General features: G+C 41.2%; 1 protein-coding gene across 1 annotated transcript in view; it reads right to left on the bottom strand.

The window, feature by feature from the left end:
• Nucleotides 1-20,752, bottom strand: part of CLVS1 (clavesin 1) — a 99,106-nt gene extending 78,354 nt beyond the window's left edge. Inside the window, exons 1-2 of the mRNA XM_061342831.1 lie at nucleotides 20,614-20,752; nucleotides 10,448-11,073 (exon numbers count right to left, since the gene is read on the bottom strand). Of these exons, the coding sequence (XP_061198815.1) occupies nucleotides 10,448-10,836 (389 nt within the window). The 5' untranslated portion in view covers nucleotides 10,837-11,073; nucleotides 20,614-20,752. The remainder of the gene's footprint in view (nucleotides 1-10,447; nucleotides 11,074-20,613) is intronic.
• Between the last annotated feature and the right edge of the window lie 1,484 nt (nucleotides 20,753-22,236).

Below are 22,236 nucleotides of genomic sequence, written 5' to 3'. Positions count from 1 at the left end.
ACCCTAGTGTGTTAGGACTCAGTTTAGAGCTGACAGCAAAAAATGGAAAAATTCACGTAGAAGATTGGCTGCTGGTGAGCACAAGTGGCTAGTACAAATGCAATATCCACTTAGATACATCATGCAGTAAGCATCAGCCACTTCAACAGCCGTGGTCTGGATTGACTAAAAGCTTTGATGCAGCTGCATTTTATATCTATGCATTTTATTATGTTTGACATTTGCCTGTACGTTACCTCTCTGCATTATATGTTAATATAACCTTTGCTACTCACTTGTCTTTCCCTGACTTTAATGTTGAATGAGATAGCACAGTAAACCTCTTAAAATTCAAACCCACTCTACTAAGACAGTATTTTGGGCTTGATAGGTCCACTAGTATTCAAGAACAGCATTTAATATCCTGGAGACTACATGCTCAGTCAGCTGTGCCAGTACCATACCCTCGTGTATTTCTGAGCTAAGATGAAAGTGGCTTTACACTAATTAAATTTCCTTGGACATAAGGATGTGGCTGTTGATCAGCAGGGCCAACAAGAGCTCTGAGGGCCCTCCCTGTGCTATTATTCTTGACGGCAGCCAACAGGACAGCCATTGTGGCTCTTGCATCAACTAAAGCATTCCATCCATGAACATGTAGGCAACACTATGCTTGTACTGTGACGTTTCACAGCCAATCTCAGTACTTCACAAGCTCCCTCCCATAGGAAAACTCTGAAAATGTCTGAAAATAATACAAACACAAGAAAGTACCATTCTCACTGGCTGCATCTGTGTACTCCTGAAAGAGTATACGCTTACCAATATTTCCCTTAATTCTTAGAAATTCTTTTACTGAAGTCATGTCAGAAAGTCCCCTTTGGAGAACTATTTCCAAATGGGCTACATCTGGTGTCTCACAAGGCTCCTTGGCTTTTAACATGGAGTCTACATCTGATATGCCTTTGTGAAATGAACCCCCAGATGATCCTGGATTACTTTTAGATGAATCATAGAAAATGTTCTCTGAAAGAAAGTGAATATACATCTACCTGCACATACATTTTAGCAGAGAATAGTAATAAAATGCTGGAAAAAGGAAAGGCATTCAGCGCCAGCTAAGGCATACACAAACTGCCATTTTCCCTAGACTTGCAAAGCTCTATTCAAACAGAATTGAAGGCTTTATCAGAGTGAAACTGAATTTAAATTGCAGTAGCCAGCTAGAAGTGGCTTACATGTAAATGGGAACCTAAGAAACAGAAAGATTTCCTGCCATCCCTCCCTAGGTCAGTTTATTCCTCCTCCTTTTTTATCTTAGTTTTCAAATGAATATTGCTGTGCATTTGGAAGCAGGATTTTTCAGCAGTCTCTCTTTCAATATAAAACGCATTTCTTCTTTTGTACTTACACAACAGATGAGTAGGATTATCCCTGGGAAAACAAGGCAATGCATTCTTATTCAGAAACCTCTCAAAGTGAGAACAGCTTAGAGGATCACAGGTCCAAGATAATAGTGGAGGGTGGAGATGCCTTAGATAAGGTCATCACACTCTGGTGTCAAGTTTCCTTGTCAGAAATACCTATATGAAATAAATTTTGTGCGCTAACACATACTCTAGCACTCCAAAGGGGTATAGGCACCATATATAATCAGTAGATTGATCTGTGCATATTTAATATACATGACTGGCATCTCTTGGATTTGCTGTGAAAGGAAGCCAGAATGAAGGAAAGAGTGAAAGGTTTAGCACTGATGTGGGGAGTGCAAGCTGCTGATCACACCATAGCAATGGCCTCATTCTTGTGACCACCTTTGTTACTTCTTTCATACCTGAATGTACAGTATTCAGTTCCTCTACTGATGTGGTATAAACCTGAGAGGCTTTGTGACAGGTAGCATAGCATTATCTATGGGAAAGAACAAGGAAGGCGTGGGGGTGGCTTATAACTGGAACTCAGTGAAGAAAGCCATATTGGTCCAAAAATGTAAAAAAAAGTCTTCAGCTTCCTGCTTTGTTAATTCAGAGCATCAGCTACATGTCTTGTTAAGTATGTGAGAGTACGTGCCTTGCAAAATACATGTGAGAGTGGTTCTACTGGATCAGACCAAGGGTTCCTCTCCCCCCCAAATCCTCACTGTGATAGTGGCCAGCAGCAAGTCCCTAACAAGCGGTTTGACACACAGCTGGTTGACAAGGTTAAAACATAAAACATACTGATTTGCTTTGAAAACCAAATATTTCTTATATATATTGACATGTTAACTTCAAAAATATGATAGTCAGTAGCTTAGAATCTTACAGTTTCATTCAAATCCTGTATTTTGGCCCTTTAAAGATGCATCATGGAATAATATAGAGATAATCCATATAATTTTCAAATACATTGTTATTGATCACATGGCATCATAACATTACTTGGTGCTGTGATTTTTGCTACATACATATATAATGGGCACCACACATTAGTGAATGCTCAGGCATGTACCATCCACTATGTGTCTGCAATAGAAAAGTGGAAAAGTTATATATTTCAATAAAGGAAACGCACAAATGACAACATTCGCATATTACCTTTCCCTTAAAAATTAATCTTTACTGATGCAAAATTGCTCAGCATGGACGTAAAATAGGCTGCTACATACGAAATAGTTCCAGCAGGAGTCTAACAAGGCTGATGTTGCCCTCTGTGCCCTGCTACAGATAGAACCTCCAGGAAGTTTCCAGAGCTGAGATTGTCATGGCCTGGAAGCAACTGATAGTTGCCTTTTACTGCCTCTGTGGTTGCTGCACTTACTCAAGCTGAGAGAGTGCAGTCAGAATTTGAGACAAAAAATACCCTTTTCCTCAAGGAGTGATTCCGTTTTCTTTAAGAATCAAGTCATGGCATATGAATTATTATGCTCCACCTATTCTATTGGCTTACTCATGGCAAAAGAGGTAAAACATCTTTTAGGGAAGAGCTTTAACAATTCAGTTTTTAGGCTGGTTTACTGCAATTTCTTTACTCCTTCATCCTCCTCTTTACTCCTCCATCCTGGTCTTCACTTCTGTCTGCTCTGTCAAAATTTTAGGTGCCTGTGGCCTGTACTACTTCTTTCCTCACATTGTCGAGAGCATTCCAGAGATACATGGTCAAGTCACTCTCACCAGTACAACCATGGGTACTATCTAGCTATCTCCCTCATCCTCCAGCCTCACTACATCAGACAAACACTCTGAAGCAGAATGACCATGGTGGCAGGGTAGAACTTACCCCAACATGCTGTTCAGCCATTTTATAGAGATCAAGCCCGCATACCATGAACATCTTAACCAAATTCATGCTGTAATTCCTCTGGGATCACTCAGCCTACTGACCTGTACCAGTTCCTAAATATCCCTTGTGCTTCTCTAAGTGTGCTGGAAGTGGAAGACGCTGAACACCTACCAGTGTGTGCTGAAAAAGACAAAAATTTTTACGTGTAATGCAATTGATACAGAGGGCTCAGAGTTCAGAGAAAAGAATCTAAAATGAATCATGGCCTAGGGAAATAATGTATCAAGAAAATGTAATTTTAAAATTTCAAATGTATTTAACGATTCCATCTCAATATCTCCACTCTTTTCTGACATTTCTACTGTATGCAGTCTATTAAATAGCTAGTCAGAGAATTATGGTTTCTTCCTCTACTGACTCTATGCAGTTTGTTCCTGCTGCAATGCATGAATTTGCCTTAGCTGATTTTAATTAGGTTGGCAAGCTAGAAACTGATAGGAATATTGGATATTTAGAAAACTTGATGTAGGAAACGCTCCAACGAAAAATATTCTTACCTCTCCCTACAAAGTCTTGCCTCAAAAACCTCCTGTTTGTAAGAGCATTCAGTCATGGTTACTAGTTGTTCCCAAGGGTCAACGGGACAAAGAGCTGAGTGGGAGGTCATATTGTTTGGCTTCGCACTATTCTGTTGCTATAGCTCTGTTCAAATGTTGTTTTGCAGAACCCAGCTGTGAGGATGACGTATACAACTCACGTAGGAGTGTGGGTTATTTTCTAGGGACAAGGGACAAGTGTTACCACCACTGTATACAGTTTGTCTTTTCTGCCACCCAAACATAAACCTCACACAAAATTTGGGTATTTTGAGAGTCTGGGAAGGAAGAGGGGGTGTGAATGCGTGTGTATGTATTTGTTGTGTACATGCTTGTGTGGTTTTTTCTTAATCAATTGTTCTTCACTTTGGTTCATAAAACTTGGACGTTGGATTCATTTTTTCCCCACAGGAAGGAGGTGGCACAGAAAACCTTTCTAGTCTGCCCTTCGTTTCCCTTTGGAAAGGCCAGCTCCAGCAATTGCCTGTCTCACTCACTGATACTTCACAGTGCCCACTTCTGCCCTCAGCTTCTTCACGGCTCTTCAGTCATCCCTCAGCCCAACATGATCCAGTCACCTCCTCTTCCCTCTCAATATGTGTCTGATAGTCTTACCCCCACCCCATTGATATTTTTGTTTTTCACTGAGTATGGCTTCTCTAAGTCTTCAACATACGCTTCATAACTTCCCCAGCTGCTGTTTTTCTTTCGCTTTTTCAGACATTTTCCTTCTGATTCGCTTCTAGCTCTACCCAGGACTGTCATTTGCGCATGTCATCCTTCTGTCATTCATATGGACTACAATTGCCTTCCCAAATGCAGCTTCCGTAATAAATGGTACTAACCAAATTAAGTTGCTGCCTGCAAGCAAATTAAAACATTTCAAGGCAGACCTCCTTTTCACCTTCTTTGTCCAACATTTAATTTGCACATCTGTTACTCCTCAAAATGAGTATTCTTCTTATGCTACTCTTCCTACCCTGAATTTGGCTACCATTTCAGACTAGCTCAGTAATGTAATAATATTAATTATTTTTTAATACAGTGTGCTTCTAGGCTATTTATTGGTCAATGCAATGCTTGAAACACAACCTCAGTCTGCATTACTGTAAGGATCTCACAACACAGAAGCACTACCTCCTAAACAAACCCAAAGACTTGCTCTGTAAAAGTTATCATGGTCTCAGGGCTGGCTGTATTTCAGCTGCAATCTCTCATAATAAACAGCTGTGAGGATGAGTTCTTGCCACAGTTTGCCTGTGACTGTAAATCAGTCTCAACAGATGTTTATTCCTTCATATTCTATTAAACATCTGAGATTATCCTTGAAAAATATTGGAATAATCAGCATTTGAGACTTATTCATTTATACCAACAGGATCTGCTGATGACAATATCCTTGTAGTTACACAACTATGAGCATTCTCAGCAAGGACATAATTTGTTCTATTGTGATCCTTGAAAATATTTATAGCTGTTGGTTTACCACTATGTCAGAGTATTTCCTTGCCCTTTAGCATATCTCAATACACTTTCCTACAGAATGACAAGTATCTGGCATTTGAGATTCCTTGGTTGATAAAAGAGAATTTATGGCTAGAAGCTGATATATCGGGAATATAGTTTGTATACAGAGCAGCAGTTTTTTCCATCTGACTGACTTACAGAATTTTTGGAGCTATGTGACAGCTTCTAAGACACAACAGTGTAGACATGAAGACAGAAATTAACTACCATTTTACTGCAAATGGCAATGGCAACCTTCTGCCCCCCTACCCCCACACCCTATTCACAGATGATCATGATTGGAGGTAGCCCTTCTGCTGTCTCTCTGCACAGAAATAAATTTTATTCTGGTTGAACAACCTTGAAGGAAATACCTTTACTTGGAAGATTAATGAATACCTTCTTCTGAGTTACTTGTTCACCCAAATCCCCATTTTCCCAGTGTACAAACAGGATGTATTAGAAGGCAATAGCAGACCTAGGAACAGCTGTGGTAGTGAAGACCCCTCAATCCAATAGTTAAAAAGGCCCTCTTATCAGACTTCTTTAAAAGCTTCAGTTTTGCTGGAGGTTCATCAGAGGAGTGAAGGCTTAGGTTTGCTGAGACTGATGGAATGAAAAACTGAGAGAAAAAGTATGTGCAATGCAGCATATGGCACATTTGTTTTTATGAGAAATCCAGGGCTCATCAAAACTGTACATTTGTATGCACACATGTATTTGTTTTACAAAGTAGAATTTTTTTTATGACACAAATTATTTAATTAAAAACGTTCTTGACAAGATCAGGTTGACATCCTTCTCTACCTGTATTACTCCACAATTACCATTTAAATATAAGGCGCTCTCTAAGCAGTGATACATGTGAACACTTTGTGGATTTGGGGTGAGTTCACACCTTGAGCTCTAATCAAAGAAGTGAATGATGACCATCCCCTGGGTGGATGGCCTAATACAGCAATACAGCTCAGCATTTTTCTGCTCCCTCAGTGTGGAACATATCTGATGCTTTTCTATCCATCTGCTCATTTAACTTATTCAATACCTCTGAAGTTTTCTGTTCTGTATCATATGTGATTAACATTAATGAAGAGTTCCAAAATATACTATGCAGGACCTAGATAGAAAGTGATAACACCATGTCTAAAAAATCTGTCTAAAAAATAGAAAATCAAATCAATGCCCCACATGCTAAATGAATGAAACGCTGGCACCCTGAATAGGTCTCAGATAGTGATTAGCAATAAGAATTATAATTACTTTTTTTTCCTAGTCTTCAAGGAGGTTTTGATCAAAACAATAATCATTATATTTTTCAGCGATGTGGAGATAAAAATAAAAGTCTTGCCGGTGAACTTTGCAGCTGTCACAAACCCCATGCAATTATAATTTATGAGGAGGATGGGTTTAGCACTGCAGAAGAGTGTGAATCACATGCTAGACTATGCCCACATTATGGATGGGAATGTATGACACATTTACCAGTGGTGTTTGTATTTTAGGCAACAGTGACTTGGAAGCAGATCTGAGCTGAACATGAGCTCAAAATGTAGAGAGTAGCTAAGAAAACAGTGACAATCTTATATCTAAAAGGAAGAAACTACTGATCAGAAAAGATGGTGTTACCACATGATGGTTTATTAATGAAAGTTCATATTCAGTTCAACCATCTGTACATTAGCAACAATGTTAAAATAATAGGAAAGATCCAGAAAAGAATGACCAAAAGTTGAAGCAAGCTGGAAAAATCTTCCTAATTCTGAGAGTAAAGAAGCCCAATCTATTTGAGGTTTGGAAGCAGAAATGTATTGCTAGACATTAAGCTAGTGTAATACTTTGCAGAACATTACCTTTGCTCTGCTGGCTGCCACAAGTGTGTTTTTTACCTTGTAGACAGCAAAAGGTTGTTTTTTCCCCAAGAAAAATGGGGAGTAGCTGTTTTGCATTCACCCTGGTTATAGGGTCATAGAATCATAAAATGGTTAAGGTTGTAAAGAACCTTAAGATCATCTAGTTCCAACCCCCCTGCCATGGGCAGGGACACCTCACACTAGACCATGTCACCCAAGGCTCTGTCCAACCTGGACTTGAACACTGCTAGGGATGGAACATTTACCATGCCTTTCGGCAACTTTCTCCAGTGCCTCACCACCCTCACAGTAAAAAACTTCTTCCTTGTATCTAACCTGAACTTCCCTTGTTTTAGTTTGAACCCAAGTGCACACAAGGATCACTGCTGTAGAGCAGCTAATGTATTATCTTCTTGCTGTCTAACAGTAACCTACCCTACAGTGCTGCACCCTCAATGAATTAAAAAGTAGGTTAAAAGATGGCACAAAAGTACAAACATGGGAAGCTGTCATTTTTATGCTCCCTTTAAATTAACAGAAGCCAGCAGCTGGAAGCTGAAGCTGAAAACATTGAGACTGGAATCTGAAACCTAGTTTTCTAGAGATGTTAGATCGATCAATTATATTCTTGAAGATAAAATCACAAGTGTTTCTAAAAGCGCACATAGGAGTTTTAACTTTGATACAGGGAATCCCTTAAAAACATTTTTGATTCAATTTGTCCAAGCAGTCACATTGCACAAATAATGACATTTCCTTTTAAAAATCCACACATTTGTAAGACCAAAAAATCTTGAGGCTGCTTCTGCCTCCTTGAACTGCCACTGTTACTCCCAGGAGTATAAATGATAAGAATGTCTGGACTGAAAATCAGTTTATGGATTATAGCCATGCCAAATTTAAGAAGTCCTCTGTAAATTATTATTTTTTTATAAATTATGATTTAATCATACGGAAAAAGAAGGCATGGATAGCTGAAAATGAGTAAAGTTAGGAAAGGCATGGTGAAGGCTGAGCTCCTACATGGTGATGTGCACGTCACTCTTACATGATGATGGGCATGTCAGCATCACAGCCTCATATGAATTGCATTAGCGTTCAACTGAAATACAAGCTTGTACACATCTTGCCATCACTGAAGACACATGTATAGAAAGGTTGCCTGAGACACATCTGTGCAAGATATACACAATGCCTGTTTGTCTGAGGGTTTTTGTGAAAGGTATATGAATACATATTTCCTCTGGCCAATAAACTGCTTCCCAGCTGCTTAACAAGATGTTGCACTCGTCATTTTTTGTTTCTTGAAAGCTTTTTCTCTTCTTAATGCCCTTAAACAGTCAGAGGTCATCCCTCTATTTGCTTACAGCCCAAATCCCTGTTGCATTTGGAGTGTTACAAAAGCCCACAGAAATGAATCCATAGAGGAGTCAAGCTTCAGTGGCTCAATGGAGGTAAAATTTGCAAGTGGATTTTAATTTCACTGAGGAGCCTTAGGAAAGTATATCCTATCCTATTTTCCTCAGCCTTTCTTCTTTGAAGGCAAAAATTACATTTCCAGAAATGAGGTATGTTGCAGGCAGGATCACCTTAATTTTTGAGCCCACATACATGCATATACATGGATGCATATCAAAACATTGCAGAAATTTTGAGGCAGAATCTTACAGGAATCAATGTTCTGTCAAAATCTCATTGCAGGAACCTTAGACAGCAGCATTCTCAGCTTCCAAAGAGCAAGATGGTGTTCAAGGTTAATCACAAGGACTCATTTTATTGAGGGATCAGAAACCCAAAGCTGGCTCTATATAATACCTAAATCCTTTAATGCAACCAGCAGAACCACAGAGCTTCTGTCATCTAAAGCTGTTACTTTCTATTAATTCAAGATACCTGTTCATTCATCTTTCTTTACAGGCCAGTTGCTAAAGGAAGGGGTTTATGGTTGGAAGAAAAGCAAGCTCACAATTCAGAAAGACAGGAAATAAACTGCTAGCCACTTTGTAGTCAATAAGACTTTTATCACTGTCTTCAGTTCTAGGTTTTACCAAATACTTTCTTATATGCAAAGGTACATTTCTGTAACTTTTTCTGTATATTTATTTACCAGATCTGTACATGCAAATGAATATCAGAAACAATTCTGTACCCTGTTTTCACACAGAAATTAAATGTTCTCCCAGAAAACAACTAATATGAAAAATTGCATATATTGTATATTGTTCTGTAATAATTTCCATAATATAAATTCAAAGTTCTAATCAATTGACTCCTAAAGATGAGACACTTTGTTGGATAACTTTAGACCATGCCGAGACAAAACCCTACCTGGAACTCAACAGAATTTGTAATACTGCAAACCTGAATGTTAATTTTGTTTTCTGATCTGATTTTAGTCAAAAATCAGCAGAACACATGGCAATCCTACAGCTGATTCCATTTCTCCCTCTCACCATGAAGACGGAAAATGGGATAGAATGACTTCTGGTGAAAAGGACAATGTGAACACGATATTCCTGGACTAGGCCCTTTTCTCTGTATTATTTCAAATAGGTAGTGAAAGCTGACTAATCACATTAACATTTAAGGACATCATTTTGTAATAATGGCTGGGAGATATCTTTGTTCATACCATTCTGTGAAGAAATGACCTGAACAGAAAATACACTTTGTATGAACCTCCCATTTATCAGACTATATACATAACATATACGGTGACCAGAATGTGTAGAAATTACAATGCAGTTTGTGCAAATCTTGTAACACAGATTGTAACTCCTGAAATGGTTAAAAAAAAAAATAAAACAACCAAATTATCTGTTAAAAAGTCTGGAGACAGAATAAATATGGTCAGTTCCTTCTGCACCAGAAGATCTATGAGAACCCCCATATGTTTTGAGATGTTTGCTTTCTGTCAACCTATTTGGCTAGTCTGTGATACTGATGAAGTAATCACACAATAAGCATTAATATATTTATAGCAAACACTATCTGGTTAAAACTGGGACATATTTATGGAAAAAAAAACAAACCACAAGCTACTTATCTGACACTCCGATACACCCTTTATATGGCGTATCAGTGATGTTATGGCGGAAGAATGAGAGGATCAGAAGAAAGTTTAAGTGAAATGGACTCATTGTTACAAAATGTTTCCATGAAAATGGCCTTGCTGCTTCAAGCATGGCCACAAATATTCCATTGCAAGCTGAGTGTGAGTGTATGTAAAAAGATAAGGACACTATCTACATTTACCTACTCTGATCCCAGTTGGCTGCAAAAAGCAGAAGAATCTTCCTGCCACAGTGGTCACGATTTTCCAGTACTCCTGGGAACCCATCTGTCAGAGCCCGTTTGATTCCTGGATCATCAGCTTTGAAGTTTTTGAACATATCCAGATTTAACTGGCGGTACTGGAAGTACTGAGCCAGCAGTCTGAAGGCCTCAGTTTGGTGAAACTTCCTGGCTCGGAGAAATCTCAAGATGAAGGCATCATCTGTACGTAAAAACCCAATGTCAGGCCTCGTGATGATCATGTCCCTGACTTGTTGGATATCCTGATGCAAAATGTCTGGGTTTTCATTCAGTTCCAGGCGGGCTTTCTCTATAGTCTCTGGACTAAGTCCAGCTTGTAAATGGGTCATCTCTGCAAAAGTATCTCTTCCAAATCCTTAACTTCAGATATTTCAGTAGGAGAAGTGCTGATCCCATTCAATTGATGGTCTGCTGTGAGTGGGAACCATTCAGAAGCTTTTTGCTGTCAAGCTGATATTTAACAAATGAAAGCAAATGGCTTTTCTTATTCTTGCAAGTAAGAGTAACAGGCAGTTCACATGTAGTGTAATCCATCCAAAGGAAAGTGCTGTTTATTCCATCACTTACTAAAAGAAAAAGCAAATATATAAAAGAAAGATTAAATACATCTGTAAAGCTTACAGGAATGAATTTCTGAATTTTATATAGCAATAAAATTACTTTGTGTGTTTCATATGTAAGAGGATACCAGTCAAATTATTTCAGAATGGGTGAATTTAGGATAAGGCGGTCACTGGCATCTTGAGTGTATATGTTCAAGCTTTCAGAAAGGCAATCTGATCAATTGTCAATTCATACTAAGCTGCATCAATTTACAATTACAATACACTTTCCAAAGTTGTCTTACTGAAGTGTGGGAGTTCCAGTATCTCATAACATCCAGGCCAGGATGACAAAAGCGGAAATAAAGGTATTCAGGATCTTGTAGCTTTCCTGAATGCCTAGTTCTGAATTCAATTTTTATTCCTTTACTTTACTTAGAACTTGTTTTTACAGGTGCTAGAAGAAAAGCTGCTTAAGCTGTTATGTATGAGCAAAATGGTACAGTGTATCTCTTACATTTCACTGACATAATTAGCAAGAGGCTGTCATCGATGTCTGTGTAGTTATACTTGTGTGAGATAAGATCAAGGTCTGTTCCAAAGAGACATGTGTGTGAGGAAAGATCAAGATCCATCCAATTTTTCAGTCATCACAAAAACAGACAAGCTATCAAAAAGCCCCACCACTTAACTGATCTCTCTCTCTAACTTCTGAAAAAGAAAAAATGGTTTTAAAAATTAAAAGGGAATCCCTCAGTGAACGACATACTGCATTAAAAGAAAGCTGTTTGGAAAGTTATGAACTATTTATAGCAAAACAACTATTTTGCTCAGCCACTCTCTGGGTTCAGCATTATCAGATTAAACAAAGTGGAGAGCAGCAGCCAGAGCATTCCTTTGTCCAGGGGCTTCTAAAAGTCACATTGCAGGACCTGGATGTTAATCATCACAAGGGACACCCAAGTTCCTTGTTTCGTGAGCTTGCATTTCATGCGTTGATAAAAGCTACATTTTAGATGGCACAGTTGCAACCCCAGGATGAGATCCCAAAATCTGAATACAGAGAGTTTCTGCATATTTGCTTAAAGGACATTTGTGACAAGATAAGCTTTTCATGTGTATTAGACTTGTCTGTAGGTGATACAAAGGAGAGTTTGTTAAGCAGCCTCCTTCTGTATTCACTGTGGAGTTGGAGATGAGAAAAGCTACCTGCAGGGCAGAGTATCTGGTGATTGATCAGCCTAGGAAAACCTGGGAAAAGGAAGGCACTACAGAAAAACAAGTCCTGAAGTTTTGAGGAGTAATCTATGGGTCCAGGTTTTTCTCAAAGAAATTAGAGTTGTGTTAGAGGTAGATTTCAGATATAGAAATAAAGTAACTGTTATTTGCTTTGCTCTTGTGTTTACTAGACCATATTAGGGTAATTCTGATGATATCAACCGAATTCCACTGATGCAAAATTGATGTAGGCCATTGGAAAACCAGGACAATATTTTATGCTTAAGATCTCAAATTAACGGTGTCATTAGCATTTTCTTGCGTAGATCATGTTTTTAGTTATATGGACTAGCTAGGGGAGCTAGGCGTATTGTCACTGGGGCAGTGTAGTATAAGGATTGGTTGCCTCCCTAGCTTTAACAGCAGGTAGTACAGTAAGGAGACTGTGCTCAGGGGTGCTCAGGAGAAGACTGAGACCAAGGAGCTTGTCTGGGGTCTGCATGAGCTCCAGCTCAGGGCTTACTATGAACTGGAACAGCTTTGGAGCTCCTGTGACATAGAATCACAAAAACATGGAATCACAGGATGGTTTGGGTTGGAATGGATATTTAAAGATCATTTGGTCCAACCTCCTTTCCCTGTGGGCGGGGACATCTTCCACTGGATCGGGTTTCTTAAAAGCCCCATACAACCTTGCCTTAAACACTTCCAGTGATGAGGTACCCACAAGTTCTCTGGGCAGCCTATTCCAGTGTCTCACCACCCCATCATAACAAATTTCTTCTTTGTATGCGATTTAAATCTATCATTTTTCAGTTTAAAACCGTTAGCCCTTATGCCATTGCTACAGTAAAAAGTCTGTCCTAATCTGACTTTTAAGCCCCCTTTAAGTACTGAAATGTTGCAATAAGGTCCCCTGGAGACTTCTGTTCTGAACGCTGAAAAATCCAACTCTCTTGGGCTTTCATCGTAGAAAAGGTGTTCAGCTATTTCTGTGACCTTCCTCTGGAGCACTTATACCAGGACAAGTGGCAGGTAGCTGTGACCCGCCAGCTTCCTTTCTAAGAGTTTATGGAAGTTAAACTGTCCCTTCTACTGCTCCTTTTCTGACTCCCACCTCCACTAAGATGCTTTATTGGAAATAAGGCAAATTCTTAATAGGTCAGTTGCAGTCTGCTCTAGGAGAAAATGGGATTAGACCGAGGAGATAAAATCTGTCCCTTCAGGTTTTCTTATAGGATCCCAAAGCATTTAATGTCACAAGTTATGCCATTTATTTTCATTAAAGTTTCCTACTTTTTTTTTAAGCTTATTTAAGTGGATTACCACCCCTTATGCCCAGGATGATCCCAAGGTGAGGGAGATACAGTCCTTTTGTCTCAGACATTGCTGTCAAAAAGCAATTTACCAATATTCAGTTTAACAAAAAACAAAATTTTTTAAATGCAATTCAGAGTTTTCTGATAGTGAGCTGAGCTATAGCCATGGGTTACAACTTACAGGACAGCAGTGATGACACTATCTGAATCATAACCCAGATCATGGGGTTAGCAATCCACTGAGTTCAAAGAATCTGATTTACATCGGTAGATAATATGGTTCTCCCACTGCTTACCTTGACAACATAGCTACCCAGTTTGTCATTGTGTTTTCTCAGATGATACTGATTTATCCTGATTCCCAAAGGTACAACAGAAGTACCTTCTCAATTTTCACCCCCTCCCACACATGGCAATTTCACTTTCTCTTTGGGTTCCATCTGCCCATTTTTCAGAGGTTTGCATCTTTGTTCTACTTTGATTTTTTTTTTTTTTCCAGTGAAGATGTTGGCCTTTTCCCCCTATCTTGAATATTTGTTGCAGCATGTTGGCACACTGGACTCTTTGTTAGTCTCAACAGCTGTTTTTCTGCGTTATAACTCTTTGTTCCCAAAGGACTATTTGCTCTCCTAACGTCTTTTCACAGCCACTTACAATAAATCATCTGTCTAAAGAAAAATGCAGCTTTTAAACAAGGAAAAGTACAAAGGTTTGAAAATCAACATATTAATAAAAAAAGAAAAAGGAAATTTTCACTGAAATTGTGATGTCACCTACCAGTTTGATTTATTCATGGCACTCCTAAGAAGAGAATGAGAAGGGACAGAGAGTAGCTTTAGGATGTGTAAAATACTGAAAATCTTCAGACTAACAGATTCTATTTTTCCCTGACCCTCAAAGACAAAATTTAGTTAATAATAAAATATATAATAATACTTACTAACCAAATAAAATTAAAATAATATCTTTAGGAAGCATGTACAGCACTTCCCAGTGCTGAAGATCTTAATACGCTTTACTGCTCTCTCTTCTGTGACAGCTTTTGGATTAACATTCAACCCCTATTTGCTCTACATCCCCTGGAAAATTGGCCAAAACCTGCTCTCAGTAATGATGACGCTTGTCTGAATCATTTTGTTCCTGCCCACTTAGCTGACACTGCAGCACCATTTGCCTCTTGAAGCACTGTCCTCATGTCCATTTGGCCCTTCCCCGTCAACTCCAGTTCCAGAAAGATTTTGGTTGCCTCTATCTACCAAGTGTTTTCCATTCGATCTAAAGCTATATGCCATGTGAAATTTCATCCACAGCTTTTAAATGGGAAGACACTAGGGTTTGATCCTCACCTGGTATTGGTACGCATCACTGTTATGATTTGTATCATTATATAATACCTAAACTCCTAGCATTCATACAGATATTAGCTGCCAAAATCGTGCCAGAAAAGAAAGGAGTGGGCAGGGAGGGAGGGAAAATGGTAATCTAGAATGATTTCATCTCAGAGTGTGGGTGTCATCTCATTAAATTTCTTTTTAAAAAATATTTTGATGTTAACTGTGGAAAACATCTTTGAGCTATGTTATTCTTAGTAGGGCAGGGTAGGATGAACTTGTAGATGTATTTATAGGAATGGTTCTTAAGGCATTTTGTGGCCTTGGGGTACCTTGGTAGAAACCCACACTGGAAATGGAGTGGTCAAACATAGAAAGGGACATACCCAGCTTCATGAACTAATGTCAAAAGAGTGGTGAGAAAACTGACTCTTGTCCTTGGCTGCAGCTTCCTGGCATCCTCCACAGACAGCAGGGAGAAGTACAGCCTTGAGTGATTTGCCTGAGATTATGAAGGACACATTTCACACAGTTGGGAACAGACCATATGCCTCCTGAGCCACAAGCTTACACGTTAACATCTGGGCAATCTTTCCCCGTGTGCATAATGCTCTGCATCCTAAGAAAGATGTCAAGCCATGTTGCACACAAGAAAACTGAGAGGTAGACTGCAATGTTGTCAGTGTCCTGAGTGTAATTCCCCTAGGCTTCAAGAACACAATCAACACCCCAAAAGTGTATTATTTTTTATGTTTTTTGTAAAGAACAATCCCTCTATGCAGGTTCCCAACAAGTCTTTCTCATATCCCAAGTCAAATAACCTCACATAGATTATTATAGGATCACAGAATGGCTGAGATTGGGAAGGACTTCTGGAGAGCATCTGGTCCAACCTCCCACTCAAGCAGGGCCTCCTAGAGCTGGTTACCCAGGACTATGTGCAGACAGCTTGTGAGTAGCTTGTCTCCAATAGGGACATTACACAGTCTCTCTGGGAAACCCACATTAGGGCTTGGTCACCCTCACAGTGAAAAAGTGTTTCCCAGTGTTCAGGGGGAGCTTCCCTCATTTCAGTTTGTGCTCTTCGACTCTGGTCCTGTCATTGGGCACCACAGAAAACAGCCTGGCTCCATCCTCTTTGCATTGTCCCTTCAGGTATTTGTACATATTGATAAGATCCCCCTCAGTCTGCTTTTCTTCAGGCTGAATAGTCCCAGCTCTCAGTCTTTCCTCATGTGTGGGATGCTCCAGTTTCTTACCCATCTCTGTGACCTTTTCCTAGTCTTTCTCCATATGTCCATGTCTCTTTTGTACTGAGGAGCGCATACCTGAACACAGCACCCCAGGCCTTACCAGTCTTGACTACCATGAACATCTCCTGCTTCCCTATAGCCCTTCTCTAAGGTACTATATTCTCCCAGTGAATCTAAACTAGTTGAATATCACAAGTTTGTCTCCCTCAAATCCTGGTGCTCCTGTAAACCTTCACTAGGGAGCTGTTACTTCTCGTCAATATGAAAATAGTGAATGTTTGTGACTGTAACAGCTGTGTGGGGAATTTGATGGCTTCACACACTTTCCCAGGGTGTGATCTCCTTGCTCAGGTACAAAGAGTAACATTTCTTTCAGTTCACTAAAAACAGTACTTTGCACATTCCTACTCCCCTCATATAATAGTCTTCTTGTTAGCTTGAGTCAGTTACAGTCTACCCTCAGGCCACATCTAGCCATCCAGTGGTGGTAATTTAGCTGTGGCACAGCACAAATCACAGCAGCAATTTAACTGGTCTTTGCAGCTCTGCACAGTATGTAGGACAGGCATGCCTGCAACACCGACCTGCAATTGTCCTGTTGTTGCTACAAGGTAGCAGGCATGAGGAGAGACTGAAAAGGTTTTCTTATAGATGTAAAAAGAGCCTCATCATCTTTTGACCTGAAATATACAAAATGAGCTGCCTACCTGGATATTAAGAAACAGGACCACATGCTGAGGAGAGTAACTTAACTTGTAAAGAAAAAGGATTAACAAAACATCTGTGAACTTAGTGACACTACTTCAATTTTTATCCAGACCACAGTTTAAAGTTTGAAGTATTCACTAGCCACTGCAAAGCCCTATAGGAACACGAGGCCTGACCTGTGGCGTGTTAAAGACACAGCAGGCTTCAAAGGACTTCCATGTCAGTCATCATACTACTCCAAATGTCACCATGCAAAAAATTCTCCAATAATATAGAAGCCTCATGCAGCAGAAAGTATCAGCAGCAGGCAAAACATTAATTCTGATCCCCCAAGCCTCATAGTTAAGCTCTATGTAGAAATCTGATAGCACAGGATAATAACATTGTGCCTTAAAATCCCTAAATGCACTGTAGAAGTTGTGTTACAACATCTGCATAAAGATACGCAGAAGAAACAAAACGTGTTGTCATGGCATTTAGTCCTATATTCTTAATAAAATGGCATTCATGTAATTTGCTCCCCATTTTAAAGATTAAGTTCCTTTTTAAAATGTAAAATGCAATGGTATTGTATTAGTGCCTTAGTGTCCGACTTCTTTCTGCTTTATACATGATATCAGAGAAAGACATCCATGGCATCCTGTGGAGTGGCAGTGGGGGAGGAAGACAAAGAGAGAAAGTCAGGGGCAGAAAGGAAGGAAGAAGGAAATGAATGCAGGGGTGAAGGAGGGAGGCAGAGAAGGAAGGAAGGAAGGAACGAGAGGAGGGAAGAAAGAAGGGAGGAAGGAAGGAAGGTTAGAAATGAAAAAGGGAGATATTTCTGCACCCAGGAATCTGTGAAATTCTCCTGTTTTTTTCTTTCCTTCCTGTGGAAGTCTGAGCACAAACACAAAGGCCTCACACAGATGCTTCTCCCAAAACTGTAGAAATAAAGTTTAATATAATTTGATGATACCTTGTGGGTTTGTTTTCTCACTGAAGGAATGTATCAGACTTAAGAAGTTTATTTCTATAAATCCTATTGAAGGAAAAAAAAATCAAAACCGCAAACCTGTTTGGAAATTCTCAAGCTAAATCCTCAGAGCACTCAAGAGGGAAAGGACTCACAACTCATCTGCCAAAAACTATGTGAATTCTGCTCATTGAATCTCTGCCTCCATAAAAGACTGATTTTGTTGCTTTGGTTTTTTTTTTAACTAGTAGGACCCAATTGTCTTATCTTGTTTGTGTATGTACCAGACACTACAGTGATGGGCTGTGGGAGAAAATAATACTCACTTGCCAAACAATAGCACAATTGCTTCAGTAACTGCACATTTAAATCAAGAATTGCATTTATTTTCTCCAGCCTTTTATGGCATTGCTCATTTGCATTTTAACTGGCATGGTCCTCTTCTGGAACATGAGGAGGCCGCTCTTACATGTTCCAGTGAAGCCACCTCTGTGTTCAAAGCACATAGAGCTTAAGGAATTATGACCCAGTGTGATGGGTGGATTCTACAGTTTCTCCATTGCTCAACTCAGTTACACAGCTTACACTACTACTCAGCAGCATTCGGTGCTACTCAGTATGAGTATCTGATCTCTGCAGCAGATTATAAGTTATAAATGATGATGTAAAAGAGTAAGAAGGTTTTTGGAAAAGGCTGTAATATCTTTAATTGGTTTGTATATGCCTTACAAAAGACTGTTTTTTAGGAAATACTCAATAGTTTTCAGTTGGATGAATCAACAGAATTCTTAAAATGATCAGCAGCATTTTATAGCAGATACACATCAGACCTGATTATGTTAACAACACAAGCTGCCCCTATAAACTTCGAGCTGGAATACAGACTTCAAACCAGGAAAGCTCTATAAGGTTATCTGACTGGTCATTGTAACATTTTTGCTATGCAGTGCATGTAATAACACTGTTAAATAATATGCCATTTAAATGTTGGCATTGCATTAACTTTTAGTATTGGAGAAAATCCTTGTTGCCATTTTATTACTGGGAAAGCACACGAAAGCAGCCTTTCTGTAATTTAATTTTCCCTTTCAAATATGATTCAATCATGGTTTTGTGATGGACAGTGAGTAACCATCTGATCCTTTACTTCATTAATCCTGGAGCTTTTTTAGATTGAGGAATCAGAATTTTGAAAAGGGAAGGCTCCTTTTTCCCTATGACCTTCCCCATGCTCCCAGGATTAAACCATTGCAAACAGAATTAAGTACAGGGCAATAGCACACATGGTGTTTTTCCAGATGTTATTTGCTCTCTGTTTATTATCTGTATGAAATTGTCACTGAACACCCTCACTGCTTGCAGTGATTACAACTTAATTCTTGACTTCCTGCAGCAAAGGATCCACACGGTAGGCACAATTCACCTCACTTTTTCCCTACATCCATTATTCATCACTGCTTGTCACTGGAAAACCAAAATATTTGACTGACCCTGCACATTCTCTCACTCCTCGTTCCTCTTTGGGTTGAATATACCTGGTCAAAATATGTGCAAATTTGCTGAGGAGCACAACTGGTGTCTACTTCTGTTCAGCAAGCTCCTATCTGTTGGCACTTGGCTGGAGTCCTTACTTGGTTCCTTAACACTCTCCACTCCATGCCTCTCACCTGCCCCCTGATTTCAAATTGTATCTAGACTTTCTCTTCCAACTTGAACTCTTTTCCCTGCTTGCCCTGACCCTGGGCTGCTGAGCTGATTTTTCCAGCTCTCATGCCCACCTTCAGGAAGAATTGCAGCTGGTGATGGAGAAGGAAAACAGAAGAGGAGGAAGGGGCAGGAAAGTGAGGAATGGGGGAAACAGGGGTGGGGAGGAAAGGAGGCAAGGGACTAGGGTAGGGAGGAGAGTAGACAGGAAAGGCAGAAAACAGGAAGACAGGATGCAAAGAAGCAGGACAAGGAGAAGTGAAGGCAGAAGAGGCAGGGTAGGTAAGAGGCAGGAAGCAGGACAAGCAGGGGAAACAAGGGAAGGAGAGGAGGAAGGGGAAGTAAGAGAAGTAGGGCAGGCAGGGCAGGGAGGAGAAGCAGGAGAGGCAGGGGAAGTAGGACAGGCAGGGAAGGCAGGGATCAGGGTGGGAAAGAAGGGCAGGGCAGACAGGGAGCAGGGGAGGGAGGCAAGGAGGCAGAGTAGTGAGGTAGGACAGGCAGGAGAGGCAGCCAGGGGAGACAGGGAGCAGGATAAGGAAACAGGGAGGGAGAAGGCCAGGTATGATGCAGAGGAGGAGGGGAGCAGGACAGGAAGGGAGCAGGGTGTCAAGGCAAGCAGGAGAAGAAAACTGTAGGCACGGGACATGGAGAGAGGGGAGGCGGTGAGCAGGGGAAAGAGGCTGTCAGGGCAAGATCAGGCAGGCGTCAGAAAAACAGGCAGGACAGGCAGGAAGCAGGAGATAGTGTGGGCAGGAAGCAGGGCAGGCAGGGAAGTGGGGAGGCAGGAGGCAAATGGCAGGGAGCAGGGCAGGCAGCAGGGTAGGAGGCAGGGAGCAGGGCAGAGAGCAGGGAGGGAGCAGGCAGGGAGAGTGCAGGCAGGGAGCGGGGCAGGGAGCAGGGCAGGGAGCGGCCCCTGTCCGCAGCGCAGCAGGGCTGCGGCCGGAGCTGTCCGCCCGGCGGTGCTGAAACGCCGCAGCCGGGCCCGGCGGCGCGGAGGTTGGGGGGGGGGGGGGGGCGGGAGGGTCGGGCATCGCGGAGAGCCTTCCTGCTGCAAACCGAGAAAAGACGAATGCAAATACCTGCACAGCGCCAGGCAGCCTGCCGTGGTGCCGAGGGGGCTGCGGGGGACGGTCGGATTTTTGTCCCCCTGTAGGTGTCCTTGCTGTCGAGCTGGGTGGGTGAGAAAGCTCTCCCGGCTCCCAGGTTCAGGCTCAGATCTCTCTAGAAAACTGTGAATGAGCGAGCGCCAGCTCCACGGGTATGATTTTTTTTTTTTTTTTTTTTTTTTTTGGTAGGAGGCGTGTGCACCAAAGCCTGGGTCCTTCCACTCAGCGGCTGCCGTCCCCCTGGGTCCTAAGCCCTCCTGACGCACGCCCGATTGCCTCCCGGCTCTCCCCGTCCCCGGGCTCGGCGCACCGCCACCGCCGAGGGACGGTGACAAAGGAGCTGCGGGCTGCTGACAGCCCGGAGAGCCGCAGCAGCAGCACAGCCGGCCACTGCTTGCTTAGCAGCGACGGCTTTCACCTCGTGGCATGGTCTCCACCGCCTGTTTTCTCACATCACCCCTCTCCCAGCGAAACTCGGGGGGAGCAGAACCTCCTGCGGCATTTACAGAAGCCACAGAAAGGGTAATCCTAATGTACCGTGTGTTATAGATGGGCTGCCTTAACGAAAATGGCAGCCAGCGTTTGTAAGAGAAGTTTGGCTGGGTCTGACTACAGGTACACCTAGCTCAGGGTGCTGTCACCAGCAGCAGCCACAGCAAATTACTGGTGAAGAATACAAAACCAGGACAAGCTTCACCCCTGCACTCTCTCAACACCTCTCCCAAGCATTTTAAGTTCAGGGATTTCCCCAGCAATGTGGTACCTGTGTTTTTAGGATGAGTTCGTCCTCCTTGAACTTTCACAGGGTCTCTTAGGACGCTTACAGATCTCTAGAACATCCTTCCCTAATGTCCCTTGACAAGGATCTTCACAGGCCATCTGCCTGCTTCACAAACTATCACCTGTCTTTCATGACAGGGATCTCTTAAGCTTCAGCTGGCATGTTAGAAAGGACAGGAGAGGTGTAGGTGTCTCATTAAGTTAGGTCCCAAAAATCCCTTTTTGTATGAGCCTTGTGAGATCTCTTCTAAGCTGTACTTAGAAGATATTGGGTGACTTAATGGCTTTGGCAACCAAATTCACATGCAATTGCTCTTAGCAACACAGCAAACAGATGTACCAGCAAAGCACGTTTCTTCTTCTGCTACCCCAATTCGCTCCACATTGTGGAATATAATTCCTGGGAAGTGGTGGGTTAATGTCAGCTGTCTCTCTTGGTCTCTTTGCTTTGGACAGCCCTCTTGTGCCAGTTACTGAAAGATCTTGCATAGCAAAGAACCAGGTGATAAATAATAAAGACAGGAAACTACTTCTACTAAGATAGGAAACAACTTCTACTAAGAAATGGCTGAACAGTAGGATTCTTGGGCATGGAAAAAAAAGAGATGAATAAATGTGGATAAAAGAGTGGTGTGGTTTTTTCATAATTCACAATATTTCATAATAATGAGTAGCATGAGGAAGATAAATTGGAACAATATCTCAGTATCATTTCCAGTTCAAGGAACTGGGGAAAAGAACTCACAAGGGGCCAGTTTAAATCAAACCAAAGGGCATACTTCACAAAATATTCAGTGAAGCTGTAGAACTCATTTC

Source organism: Neopsephotus bourkii, unplaced genomic scaffold, assembly GCF_033783945.1.
Source record: "Neopsephotus bourkii isolate Nb327-2 ecotype Australia unplaced genomic scaffold, CSIRO-AGI_Nbou_v1 NB_1820, whole genome shotgun sequence".
Classification (NCBI taxonomy): domain Eukaryota; kingdom Metazoa; phylum Chordata; class Aves; order Psittaciformes; family Psittacidae; genus Neopsephotus; species Neopsephotus bourkii.
Note: the sequence above shows the minus strand (reverse complement) of the source record. Positions and strands in the feature narration are given on the sequence as shown.